Raw genomic sequence first — 12,503 nt, forward strand, 5'->3', positions numbered from 1 at the left:
ATCAGGTGTTATCCTCCCAGTGAGGCCTGCCTTCCCCGCCTCCTGTTTATAACGGCATCTTTTGTTCTGGTGGGGGAGTGGTCCTCCAGGGAGCATTTGGCAGCGAGAGGCTGGGAGGAGGGGCAGGGGCATGGAGGGTGGACCGCAGGACAGTCCGTGTAGAGGAGAGTCTCCACTGTACGGGTTCTGCTCCCTTTCTGCCCCTCACTCACTGGCTTTACGACTTCCCTGGGCCCCATTCTCCCCATCTGTTAAAGTCAATCTCCGTGGTCCCACCTCTGACCTGGAATAGCTGCTAAGACAACAGTGGCTTCCAGGCTGCGCCCCAGGTGCTTGGGGGAGGTCCTGAGAAGGGAGAGCTGCTCCGGGTGGTCAAAGGCAGAGGAGGCGCCTATGCACAGAGAGGCGGCTTCCTCAGACGCCTACAGCCGCAGGGCAGCTCACCTATCCCAGCTCTGCTGCTGGCCCCAAGCTAACAGCTCCTGGAACCCCTGACTTAGCTGCTGAAAGATTTCAGACAAGGATCATCCTGTGAGCACCGATGAGTGGGCTCTCTAGAGGTCCTATAAAGGGAGGAAACCACTGTACGTAAGCATGCTATTCAAGGGGCACAAACATAGGGAGATATTGTTACCCCCGTTTTATAGATGAGGAAACATTCAGAGAGGTTAAGAAACTTGCCTAAGGTCACACAGCTACCGCTAGAGCCACTGCTCAGTCTAAATCTACTGGTTTCAGGGCCCTTGCTCTCTGTTATGTTATTTTTCTCCATGTTTGATGCTGCTGCTGCTGCTGGAACTCTCACTTTCTAGAACTAGTTTGATTTAATTAGATTGTTGGTTCAAGTTGTGACCACCTCTAATTTCAGGCAGAAGCTTGTTTTCAAGAAAGTTGAACTTAAAAATGTATGTGTTATGGAACAACATTTATTATTATGTTCACCAGACCACAAGAGAGAAGCCTTCATTGCCACTGGATGTCCATTCCCGCCCCTACAAAAGGAGAGATTCTTGCTGGGAGAGAAGATTGGCCAGTTTGTGTAATGAAGTTCAGAGAGGGGAGGGTGCGTGAGGAGGAAGAGGGGAATGGGAGGGGTTAAGGAGAAGTCAGGCAGGCGGAGGGGCGGTCAGAGGGGCTGGGGCAGCTGCAGGAGGTGAGGGGCTGGGAAAGGAAAGAGGATTTTCATGCAGACCATATGTGTGGACTCATTTAATGCCCTTTAAGACATGTGAGTTGAACATTAATCCCTTTTAAATTACTTGTGGCTCATTAACTTATTAAAACATGGGCCTCTCTGAGCCCATAAGAGCAACATGCAAAAAGAAAGGCTTGATTAATGTGATGGACTGGACAACTGGCAATGAAGAGTAGAAAGCATCTATGTTCTTGCTCTCCCCACAAGGAGGAGCCCGTGTCCGCACTCTCCAGACGAAACTGAAGATGCTGAAATTTGGTGAAAGTGTGACGTTGGTGCATTATTTCCAGAATAGAGCTTTCCAGGGGTTGGTGTAAGGTCTGCAAAGATTCCCTTGCCCAAAACCTCACTTCTCATGTTACAGAGAATGTTTGATGGCATACACATAATATATTACATATTTAAAAAGCAAGTTTATGAAACTATACATACCAAATTTTTCTGCAAGATAATTTATATGAATACATGGAAAAAATACTGAAAGGATAAACATCGGAATGTCAATACTGGTTATTTCTGGAGAATGGAATTAAGGAGATTAAAATGTTTTTCATACCTATTTGAAACTTTATTATTATTATTATTTTATTTATTTATTTATTTTTAAAGGTCTAGTTTTTAAGCCCCCCAGTCTGTGGTCTTTTTTTTTTTTTAATTTGATTTATTTATTTATTTATTTATGGCTGTGTTGGGTCTTCGTTTCTGTGCGAGGGCTTTCTCTAGTTGCGGCGAGCGGGGGCCACTCTTCATCGCGGTGCGCGGGCCTCTCACTATCATGGCCTCTCTTGTTGCGGAGCACAGGCTCCAGACGCGCAGGCTCAGTAGTTGTGGCTCACGGGCCTAGTCGCTCCGCGGCATGTGGGATCTTCCCAGACCAGGGCTCGAACCCGTGTCCCCTGCATTGGCAGGCAGACTCTCAACCACTGCGCCACCAGGGAAGCCCCCTATTATTATTTTTTTTTACAATGACCATTGTTTTGATTGTTAGACAGGTTTTATCAGTAGACGAGAATATATAAAGTGATCCTGCTGAGAGTGGGCAAAACCAGCTGATCGGTCTGCCTCTGAGCGCTGTCTTCCTGAGGTCTGTTTCTGTCTGGGTGTGCTCTGCTAGGAGGAGCATGGAGCTGGGAGGCAGGAGAGCCGGTTCTGGCCTGTGATGCGTGCTCAGGCGCTTCCCCTGTTCCCTGTGCACGCCCTTACACACGCGTGTGCGTGCCCACACCCCCCACTGCTCACACAAAGATGCACAGCCCTTGGCCTGCACCCCAGTCTGTAGTGGAATCCCTGAACGGTGCAGCTGGGTGACAACTGAGCGGTTTGATCCGTCACTCTCATTTTACAAATGGGAAAACTGAGGCTGAAGTAGAGCTGCAGGGAGCTGAAATTAAGGGGAGATTGTCCAAGTCCTTTGTTAACCTGGAGAAAGGTCCGGCAGCTTCTTCCAGAACGGTGATACTATTATTAATAATAACAACATCGCGCAATAATAGCTGGCAGCCAGGCACTGTTCTGAGCACTTTATGTACAACTTTTAAAATCTTCGCTACAATCCCGTGAGCTGGGAATTCTCATCACCCCACTTTACGGGGGTAATTTTACAGGAGGAGGAAGCGCAGAGAAGGCCGGACGTGCCAGCTACCCAGCTGTCGTTGGTGGAGCAGTGAGTGGAGGCCAGGCTGTTCTGGGACCAGCCTCTACGGCCTCTCCAGGAAGAATCCTGATCCGAGGTAGGACCCTAGCCTAACTGGTGCCGCCCGCCCCAGATGCGGACAGGCAACTAAAGTCTGGGGGCCATCCTGTGAAGGAGAGAAGAGGGTGTGTGAGCCGGTCCTGGGGAGCCCCCCAGTCACCTGTGGCTGCCGGAGGGGCGGCTGCCTCCCGGCCCTGCACAGAGGCTCCAGGCCAACAGCTCCCTGGAGGCAGGGTGGCTGGGACCCTGGGGGAGGATGTGGCGCCCTTCTCAGGCATCAGCCCGGAGGGCTGCAGGGCCGGGGCCGGCCAGCAGCTGCAGCCCTGCGAGGGACACGTAGAGCGCAGACAGCTGTGGCACCAGGTCCCAGGTGAGTTGGCGGCGGGGCCCTGCGGCTCCAGCTCACAGCCCTCCACCAGGCTCCGGGTGAGGGCCACATCCTCACTCTGCAGGGACGAGAGCACGGCCGGTGGGAGGGAGAAGGTTGTTTCCTCCATCTGGTTGAAGTCTGCCTCTAAGATGCTCGCCACCTGCAAGGAATCACCCAGAGTGAACAGATAGGTCTCCCAAGGCCGGGAGCAGTGGAACACCCCTCCGCTGAGGGTGGGAGCCTGGGGCCTCTGTTCCCCCGCCCTCCCTACAGCGAAGCCTCGGCCCTGGGGCCTTGCTCCCAGCAGAACTGTGGTTCCAGGTAACGCGCCCCCCAAAATGCTCTCCCCTGCGCTGCCTGCAGTCAGTGGTTTCCAACGCTCCCAGTGCCTCCCAGCCTTTGCATACGCTGTTCTGCCTGGACAGCCACCCCCTATCCTTCATCTGTTAATCCATGAACTGCGTGGAGGCGCCCCCGCTCTGGGAAACACCCCTGAGCTCCCACCGCCACCTACACAAGCTAAATCAGGCGCTGTCTGTAATCACCTGTTGGAGTGTCCCCTTGAGCAGCCTGTGACGGACAGGGCTGCCTCTTGCCGCCGTGTTCTCGGGCCCTAGCAGACGGCCGGGCGCAAGGGAGGAGTCCAACGCCATCTGTGAATAAACCTGGGTGTAGCCCACCCGGCAGAGGCTGCTCAGGTCTGGGTACACAGAGGTCAGAGCCCAGCGCACGCTCGCAGGTCTGTTTCCCTGGACGTCCTCCCCACACCCCCTCCCCAGGTTCTCCCCAGGTTCTCCCCAGCTCCAGCCGCTGAGGCAGGACCCCTCTCTCCAGGCACTGGGCCAGCAGGCAGTGTTGGGCGTCACTCAGCACTGCGGAGAGACGGGGTGGGGGGTGTGAGGGCCACCAAGGGTCTGTAGCACCTGTGACTCCTCGTGAGCCTGGCGGCCCCGGCAGGAAGGGCTGGGACACAGGAGCCCTGAGCTGCGGAGAAGCCCCACCAGGTATCTCTGGGGCCATCTTTCCCCAGAAGATTCCAGAAGGTGGGAACGGTGCCTGCCGTGGAAGTGCTGTGTGGTCCTCAGTAAGACTGCTCCCGTCCCCCTCAGTCTTCCTAAAACACAATCTGTTACGGGTGGATGGTGGGCTTGACTTACAAGAGGCGTTCATGTGTATTAGCTCGTCTTCTGGCCTGGTGGCTTTGCGAGGTGGTTATTAAGCAGGACACAGTGCGACCTGCCCAGGGCTGCCCATGGCTGAGCCAGGACGAGAACCAGGCCAGCCTGACCCCCAACGTGAGGCTCCAGCCATGAACAGCGTCTTTCCCCAGGCTCTCTTCTTCCCGTCCGCAGCCCACGGGAGTCCTCTTACCTACTTGCGCTCCAAGAATGCAGAGGATGGCTCTGCCTTTCGAGGATGACCAGCTGCCTGAGGGGTCCCGGAGGATGATTAGGAGGAGGCCCCCAGGGCCACCCAGCTGTCCCAGCACCCCAGTGTCCAGGGCCTGTTCCAGCTGCAGGAGAGCGGCGAGGAAGAGCGGAGAGGCAGCTGTGGGTCCCCCTCTGTCCACGTACTCTACCCCCCAAGCTCCCGTCCCCATGCCCTCGGTCCCCAGCCCCTCATGATGCCAGTGAGGCTGGGACGAGCCTGGGTTCATTGCCAACAATGCTGAACCAAGGTCCCTCCTTGGGCTTCAGGGAACAAACGCTCAGGGAGATTCTGATATGACAGCTGGTACGGGGCAGCACCCAGTCACCCCAGGGCCTTCCGAGGCTGTGTGCTACCAAGAGCCATAGCATGTCCCGTTCCTGCCCCTCATCCCCCTAGCCCATCCCTCTCTGTTCTGGATGCCAGCCCCCAGCCCGGGTCTGGCCGTTGAGCCCCTTACTGTGTCCTCGAGCTCCTGCAGTGCCCAAGGGTCCTGGAGCAGCTCTTGGAGGGCGCCCAGCAGCGGGTCCCGCAGCTCTGGGGGCAGCGTAGCCAGGTCCTGCAACTGGGCCCTAGCCTGCCTCTGCAGGCCCCGGAAGTCAGGCTCCTCACCTGGGGCCCAGCCAGAGGCCGTGCCTGTGGGGAGAGGCATCGGCGCCTGTGGGGAGAGGCATCGGCGCCTGCCGGAGCCTTTCCCCGGGCTCCCTGCCCTGCGCCAGTCAGGCCCTGGTGTCCTGAACCTGACCAGGAGGTCCTGGGGTCACAGACCTGGCCCGTGTCAGGCAGAGCACACCTTTATGGGCTCACCTCTCCCTTCCTCCCTCCTTCCCTCCCCACCCCCCTTGCTTCCGTAAGCATTTTCTGAGCACCTACTACATAGCGGGCACCACCCACGGGGCTTATCCTCGCCTCTCCCCTTTTCACCCACCTCACTCTCCTCCTCTCCTTCTTCCCCTCCTCACTCACCCTGCCCAGGGCTGATGCTTCAGCTCAAGGGAAGGCCACTTCTCTGCCCAAGGGCCTGCTGTGTGTCTGCTCCTCAGACCCCCCAGGCTGAGCCCCACCTCCGGCCAGTTGCCCCACTGGGATGGCTAGGACAGGGCTTCTCAGGCTCTAAGCGCCACGGCAGAGGTGGGTGGGTCTGGCAGAGTGGTCAGGCGCCCCCGCCTTCCCACTCCTGTCTTGTTAACAGTACAAACTGCCTCTTGAGAACCAACCTTCCAGGTACCGAATGCTGTCCAGACTTCATCACTGATCCTCCCGACCTGGTAAGGAAAGTCCCAGCCTCCCCGTTGTGTGGGTGTGGAGACCAAGACTGGAGCTGGAGCCTGGAGCCAGCCTGCGACTCCTACACTCACCATCCTTCTCCCCACAGCCTGGTCCTGGTTTTTCCAGCTCATCTCCTTCCCACTGGGGAGAGAGCACATGGCCCTCCCTGCCCGAGTGACACGGGGTGACCGCATGGGGAGGGAAGGGACCCCAATGATGGGGTCAGGGCATTCTTCGGGGAAGGAGTGATTTCTGGCTGGGTTCCTGGGCTCCTGCAGGGGTCACTCACCTCCGCTGCTGTCTCTCCAGAGCTTTCCTTCAGGCAGGTACAGCACAGCTGCATGGGAGCACAGGCAGGGAAAAGAGAAGGGTCCCCAGGCCATGGGTGAGCAGGACCACCCCTGGTCCACGTGATTCTCTGTGCTAATTAGATAACACGACCCTTCCTCCAGTCACATCCCCCCCATCCCCGGCCCCGCGGGACAAGCAGGGCATAGGCTGGCTTGTAAGCCCTCCCTGAGAGCTGGCCTCGGCAGCCCTCTGTGAAAGGCACATCCTTTCAGTATCTGCCTGGCTGGCTGCTTACTCAGGCCAACGAGGAAACGGCCTCCCTCTCCCGCTTCCTGCCCCACACTTGGACGCAGCCCCTGCCCCACTCCCAGCCCTCCCAGAGGGAGAGTCGCGTCCCAGCTGTTCCTGCTCCTCCAGCCTCCACATACCCCAGCGGTCCTCCTCCATCACCAGCTGCAGCACCCTGTAGGCCAAGACTGTGCCCCGTGGGATGGCCACCGTCTTCTCTTTGGCCATGGTGCTGGGACCCTGGAGCTGGGAGAACAGGACGTCTTGTCCACACAGGACGCTAGGGCCTGCAGGAAGGGGTCTCGGGGGCAGACAGGAGCAGGGGATGGGGGGACACGGGGGGAGGGACTGCGAGGGTCCCTCTTGATGACCAGGGCCTTCTGAGGTTGGCAGGGAGAGGGAGATCCAAAGGCAGGGGACACTCAGGCACAGCACAAACAGCATTCTGCCAAATATGTTGCACACGAGGTATTTCCAAAAAACCCAAGGCACTCTGGGGTCAAAGCAGTACACACTGGCACGGTAAAAGCTCTACAAGTTCCCACCATAAAGAAATGAGTTTTATTTTGCCTCAGTAAGCATTGTCCAGAGTTTGGAGTGTTCGCTTTGCGAAAGGCTGAGCTGGAATCCTGGGGCCCTGCAGCTGGACAGCCGCCAAGCGATCTCGAAGTCGCCCTCCCTCGTTGGGCAGGTGGAAACCGAGGCACAGAGGGGCGGCTGTTGGGGGGTGCTGGGAAGCCGGGGCTCCTGATGTGGGCCAGTGGTGGCCCTGTTATCGCCCTGCTCCCACAGGAAAAGGGCTACTGACCGGTACTCAGCTGCACGCCCGGGGATGGCGAGAGCTGGGGCCCAGAGCTGATGCTGAGAGTGCAACTCGATGTGTGGGAGACGAGAGCCCCGTGGGGCCCAGCCTCCCCTAGTCACAGTGGGGACCGGTGGTCCATGGGCGCTGAATGACCAGAGAACAGAGCCGCGGAGGAGCAGGCCCGGGTCTTGAAGACAGGTGGAAGGAAAACTGACTGTCCTTGCACTCAGCACGTCCGGGCACTTTCCTCACATCGCTGCTTAATCCTCACCCCGATTCTGCAGCCCAGCTTCGTGGACCAGAGACGTCAAACTCAGAGGGTCAAGTGACTTGCCCAAGGCCACCCAGCCAGCCAGGGGCAGAGCTGGGATTCGCACCCAGACACGCCCAGTTCCAAAGCGGGTGCGAACCCCCCTGCACTGTGATACTACCCCCCCGGCAGCAGGTAAGACTCACCTGGGAGAGTTAGAAGAAGACCAGCAACTGGGTCCTAGTCCAGACCAGTTAAAACAGATTGTGTGTGCATGTGTGTGTGCGTGTGCGTGCGTGTGTGTGTGTCTGGGTGCTGGTATTAAAAAAAAAAAATCAAAAAACAACACGACGCCTCTCCAGGGGATTCTAAAACGCAGCGTTGAGAACCACGACACAAGTGCCCAGGAACTCCACTCCTGGTTTAGATGGGGCGCCTTCCAGGGGGCAGCTCTTTGGCAGGAGTTAGGGTGGAGGGGTGGGCCCCTTGCTGGCTTTCAGCACCCCTGGGACACCCCCTGCACCTTGAAACGGCTGGGCCGGAGGAGTGACAGCCGCCCCGCTCCGTCTCCTCGGCTGAGGCTCTGAAGCGTGGCGTCCTCTGCGGCCTCCACGGCCTCGTCGCCACACACAGGCGCTCCCTCTCCTTGCGGCTCTGCAGCTCCCTGAGGAACGAGGGCCTCGGAGTGCTCGGTCTCCTGCCGGGCGCGCGGGGTGTGGGCAGGAGGAGAGGCAGAGCTGGTGGGGCCGCTCTCCAGGGCTCCCCCGCTCAGGGGCCTTTCGAAGCGGGCAGCCTGGACTCTGTGTTGCTGCAGGCAGCGGGAGGGGACGGCGGGCGGCTGGCCTGTCCGCCGGCCTAGAGTTCAGGGTCAGGTGGGCGAGGTCACAAAGGGGAGAAACTGACGGAACTCTGAGACATCTGTCTTCTACAGGGTTTAAGATGTCCAGCCCAGAGGCTACCACCGGGCTTTCTGCCAGCTCAGTCGGGCAAAAGGCATACGTTCCTTGGCTCACGTGGCATTTAGAAATTTTGAGATAATGTTAAAACTGGTAGATTTCACCAAAAAAAACCCATTTCTAGCTTCTCTCAAAAACCGGTGCCACTGAGCTCACATTCCTGCCTGGCAATAACCAGGTGCAGCTGAGACGCAGCTGCCAGCTTCAGGCAGGCATGTGTCCCCCGCTTTGCTGGAGTCCCCACCACGCCCTGTTGCCTCACACCTGGCAGCTACCGCATTTCTGTTTCCTTTTCTGGCCTTAGAAACATTGGGGTTGAAATCTCTGACCTAGCATGAGTGAGTCCCTCTCACCGCCCACTCTCTCTTCCCTGGGCCCCTGGGTTCGCTGCTAATAGTGGACTCCCCCGTCCCAGCCCAGGCCTCAGAATGCTTCACTCGAGGCCTCGAGCTGGCAGGAGGCTTGGGCTCTTCTCTCCTGCCCCCTACGCTCCCCTCCAGCCCGGGGGACCTGTGCCCACAGAGAGGAGAGCCCAGCCCGCCTGGCTGATGTGCCCCAGCTCTCACCTCTTCTCCACCAGCGTCTCCCAGGTGTTGGGGGGAGCCCTGAGGGTCTGCACAGCCAGGGCAGAGCTGCGGCTCACCACGCCGCTCCCCGCCACGCTCCTCTGCAGCCCGGTGCCCACGCTCACGCCCCCCGTCACGGCCCCTGCCACCATCTCCCGGAGGTGGATGGGTTTGCTGCGGCTCACCTCTGCGGGCAGAGAGGTCCAGCCTGAAGCCAGGGAGGCAGGGCTGAGTGTGGCTAAGCCTCAGCCTCGGGCTCCAGTTTGGCCTCCGCCACTTACTGGCTGGGTGTGACCCTGGGCAAGAAGCCACCTAACTCCTGGAGCCTCAGTTTCTCCATCTATAAAAGGGACGGAAGAATGACAGGGTCTTCCTCCAAGGGTGGTTGTCAGGATTAGCTGAGGAATTGCCAACATGGTCTCTGACACACAGCAAGCACTTCATCCTTGTTAGCCATTATGGTGACTGAAATTATGATGATGATTAACTATCGCACAGCCGGGACAGGAGGAAGAAAACGGTTCATCCTTCGCCCACACGGAAAGCACGGGCCAGCCGGGGTGCCCGCGGTGTGGCTCCAGGCCAGGCAGGCCCGGGGGCTCTGTGTGCCCGGGAGGAGGGTGTCAGCTTTCTCACCCACGTGGATCTTTCTTCGAGCTGCCCTGCAGCCCCCCAGCTCTGCCGCCTGCCAGCCCCACCTGAAGGTCCCCGGGGTGGGGGAGCCGGGTTCCAGTGCATCCACGAGGGAGAAGTCCGTGGGGATGAGGGGGGCGTCCCAAGGCCACAGGTGGCGTCTGTGCTTCCTCCTCACCAGGCAGAAGGGGCGCAGGCGCAGGGCACTGGCCAGGCTGTCCACGGGCACCAGCTCGCCTTTCCTGCCCAGCTCTCTGACCAAGCTCTTGGTGCCCCTCGAGAACAGGGATGACATGTTCCTTGAGGGCTAAGAAGAGCGGGTGTCATCCAGGGCTGTGGATGCGGGGGCCTTGGTGAAGGCTGCCAGCCGGCTGAGCTTCTAACAGAGAGAGGAGTGGGGCGCCCTGGGAAGCCTGCTCCCGATGCCCGCAGCTGGGTGCTAAAGTCAGCCTGTAGGTGGAAATCACAGGTGGTCAAACCCCCCGGAAACACCCCTCCAGTCACCCCCCTACCTGCCTTCGCGGGACCCCAAGAAACTCGAGGACCAAGGACTCCTCAGTTTTGGAACAGCTGTTCCCTTGGGAATGTTACTCTTTGCTTTAGTTTCCTCATCTGTTAAGTGGAACTTTACGCATATTTACATAAAATATTTATAGATTATTATTATCTATAGTAATACCTCCTCTGCGGGATTGTGACCAGGACCGACGAGCTGTTTGTAAAGAACCTAGAACAGCGCTGGCACAGGTTAATAAGCTGTTACCCTCTGCGGTCTGGCCCTGCCTCCTTTTCCCGGGTAGCAGGGCCCAGGCACGGTCCAAAGACGGGGAGGAGAGATGCGGGTGGAACAGGAAGGGAACAGGGAGTCCTCTCTTCTCCCAGCCCACATCATTGGGTTTCTGGGTAGATGCATCTAGGACGATCCTCTAAGAACCCCTCCCTCCTCCGGACTCCAGTAGCGTTTTGTCCGTAGTCTTTGATAGCACTTGACCTTGCAGTGGGCACCTTACCTCGGAGGGCACTGGGAGCCACAGAGGGCTCGTGAGCAGGGCAGCGGCACTGCACACCAGTGCGTGTGTTTTAGGACGAGAGCTCAGGCAGCCGGGAGCCCAGCCGAGTGGAAAGGGAAGACTTGAAGAGCTTATATCCAGAGGGTGCGACCATGGGCTCCAGCCCGAGGGGACAGACTTGTCCCCTGCCGGGGGGAAGGGGGGTGGAGAGAAGTGAGGGGTTGACTTCTCCATTAGGCATGGTGCCCAGGGCCCACAAAAATGTTTTAATTTATTTAAAATCAGAAGAAAAACTTTTAGCTCTAAGAGAATGTCATAATACTTAATATTAGAATAGTCATCTGTATACCAATACACTTAAGGCCAAAGAGAAATTTAACGTATGGTTGGGAGTGGGCCAGTACAGTCTTAAATGGTAATTTTAATGTTTTTACGGAGGAAGGTGACCACGTGGCCGGGGTGCGGGAAGCCTCAGGAGGCAAAGGAGCGGCCCGCAGACGTTCCTGCATCGGGCCTGCAGGGGGTGCCGGAGGCACGTCGCACGAGCGCGGGGAGGAGTCGCCGTCGGGCCCTCCAGGAGACGGTGAGGAATTCAGGGTGGGACCGTTGAGAGGACCCTGGGGGGACAGCCTGGGGCACGCGCCCCCCCATGAGGGTTCAGCCTCATGGAGAGACAGAGAGACACGCTCTCCAAAGGAGAGGGGTCCCGAGAAGGGAGGGAAGCTCGGGGAGAGGGCGGGGGGGGGGGGGGGAGCCGGGGCTGACCTCCCCCGCGGGGCCGCTGTGGGGCGCCCTCGCGCTGAACCCCGCCGCGGCCCCAGGACCCGAGTCCGGCCTCCCACCCCGCGCCCCACCCAGTCCCTACCTGAGGCTCCGGGCCGGCTGTCCCCGCGAGCCGTGGCGTGGCGGCCGTGCCAGTCTTGGACCGCAGGCTGCGCCCCACGCAGGAACTCTCTAGGACCCCTCCCCAGGCCACGGGGTCTCCTGCCCGCGGTCGTGGCCCCTGGGGGGCGGGGTCTCCCACCCCCTCCCTCTGACCCTGACCCTGACCTTGACCCTGACCCATGGAGGTGATTCTCCAGCTTTCAACAAGGGCGTTTAGACGTACGCTAATATTTATGCTCTGTTTTTCTTTCTTTAATCAAAGTTATACATTCACGTGGTTTAAAGAATCAAATGGTGCTCAAGTTCTTTTTTTTTAAACCTCCGACTCTCCCGTTCCCCGTCAGCCCCATCTCCTCCGTGGCTTCTCCCCAGAGGCATCGCTTTGAACTCTTTTTGTTGCTTGTCTTGGTAGCTGCCTCTGTTCTCTCTCTTTCTTAAAGGACTGTGTTGACACCATGCAATCCGCCCATTGGAAATGTACACTTCAGTGGCTCTTTAGTATATTCACAGCATTGTGGAACCTCCACTGCAGTCAATCCTAGAACATTTTTATCACCCCAACCACTGATGGACTTTATGGATTTGCCTATTCTAGATATTTCATATAAATGAATACAAGGGGGCAGTGGGGGAGGGAAGTGAGGGGCTGACTTCTCCATTAGGGCACGGTGTCCAGGGCCCACAAAATGTATTACGATAATACAAGATGTGGGCTTTTGTATCTGTCATCGATTAAATAAGAAGCTTGCTGAGTTGTAGGCATTATCCATGGACTTACACCAGGGAAGATGAGGATTTAGGGCCCCCTCTTCCTCTACACCACACACAAGTCCCATCCCTCATCCTCTCAATAGAGGTACAATT

General features: G+C 58.0%; 2 protein-coding genes across 2 annotated transcripts; both read right to left on the reverse strand.

Annotated features, from left to right (window-relative positions):
• Positions 1-908: 908 nt before the first annotated feature.
• Positions 909-4,079, reverse strand: LOC309614569 (uncharacterized protein). The gene is made up of 2 exons (XM_082363165.1): positions 3,804-4,079; positions 909-3,418 (listed from the first exon to the last, which is right to left on the reverse strand). The coding sequence occupies exons 1-2, from the start codon at positions 3,909-3,911 to the stop codon at positions 2,939-2,941; spliced, it is 588 nt and encodes a 195-aa protein (XP_082219291.1). The 5' UTR covers positions 3,912-4,079; the 3' UTR covers positions 909-2,938.
• Positions 4,080-4,124: 45 nt separating this feature from the next.
• LOC309614644 (gasdermin-D-like) lies at positions 4,125-10,039 on the reverse strand (the record flags this gene model as incomplete). The annotated part of the gene is made up of 9 exons (XM_082363210.1): positions 4,125-4,130; positions 4,634-4,771; positions 5,147-5,322; positions 6,245-6,292; positions 6,675-6,780; positions 8,113-8,444; positions 8,702-8,709; positions 9,112-9,298; positions 9,748-10,039. The coding sequence occupies 9 exons, from the start codon at positions 10,037-10,039 to the stop codon at positions 4,125-4,127; spliced, it is 1,293 nt and encodes a 430-aa protein (XP_082219336.1).
• Positions 10,040-12,503: the final 2,464 nt, after the last annotated feature.

Source organism: Balaenoptera borealis, assembly GCF_965194805.1.
Source record: "Balaenoptera borealis genome assembly, chromosome: 17".
In the NCBI taxonomy this organism is placed as follows: Eukaryota; Metazoa; Chordata; class Mammalia; order Artiodactyla; family Balaenopteridae; genus Balaenoptera; species Balaenoptera borealis.

What these genes read in the sequence shown, in the direction of transcription:
- LOC309614569 (XM_082363165.1), bottom strand. Translation starts at nt 3,911, where the DNA reads ATGGCGTTGGACTCCTCCCTTGCGCCCGGCCGTCTGCTAGGGCCCGAG. An exon ending in TCAAGGGGACACTCCAACAG is followed by an intron (nt 3,419 to 3,803) that starts GTGATTACAGAC and finishes GATTCCTTGCAG; the next exon opens with GTGGCGAGCATCTTAGAGGC.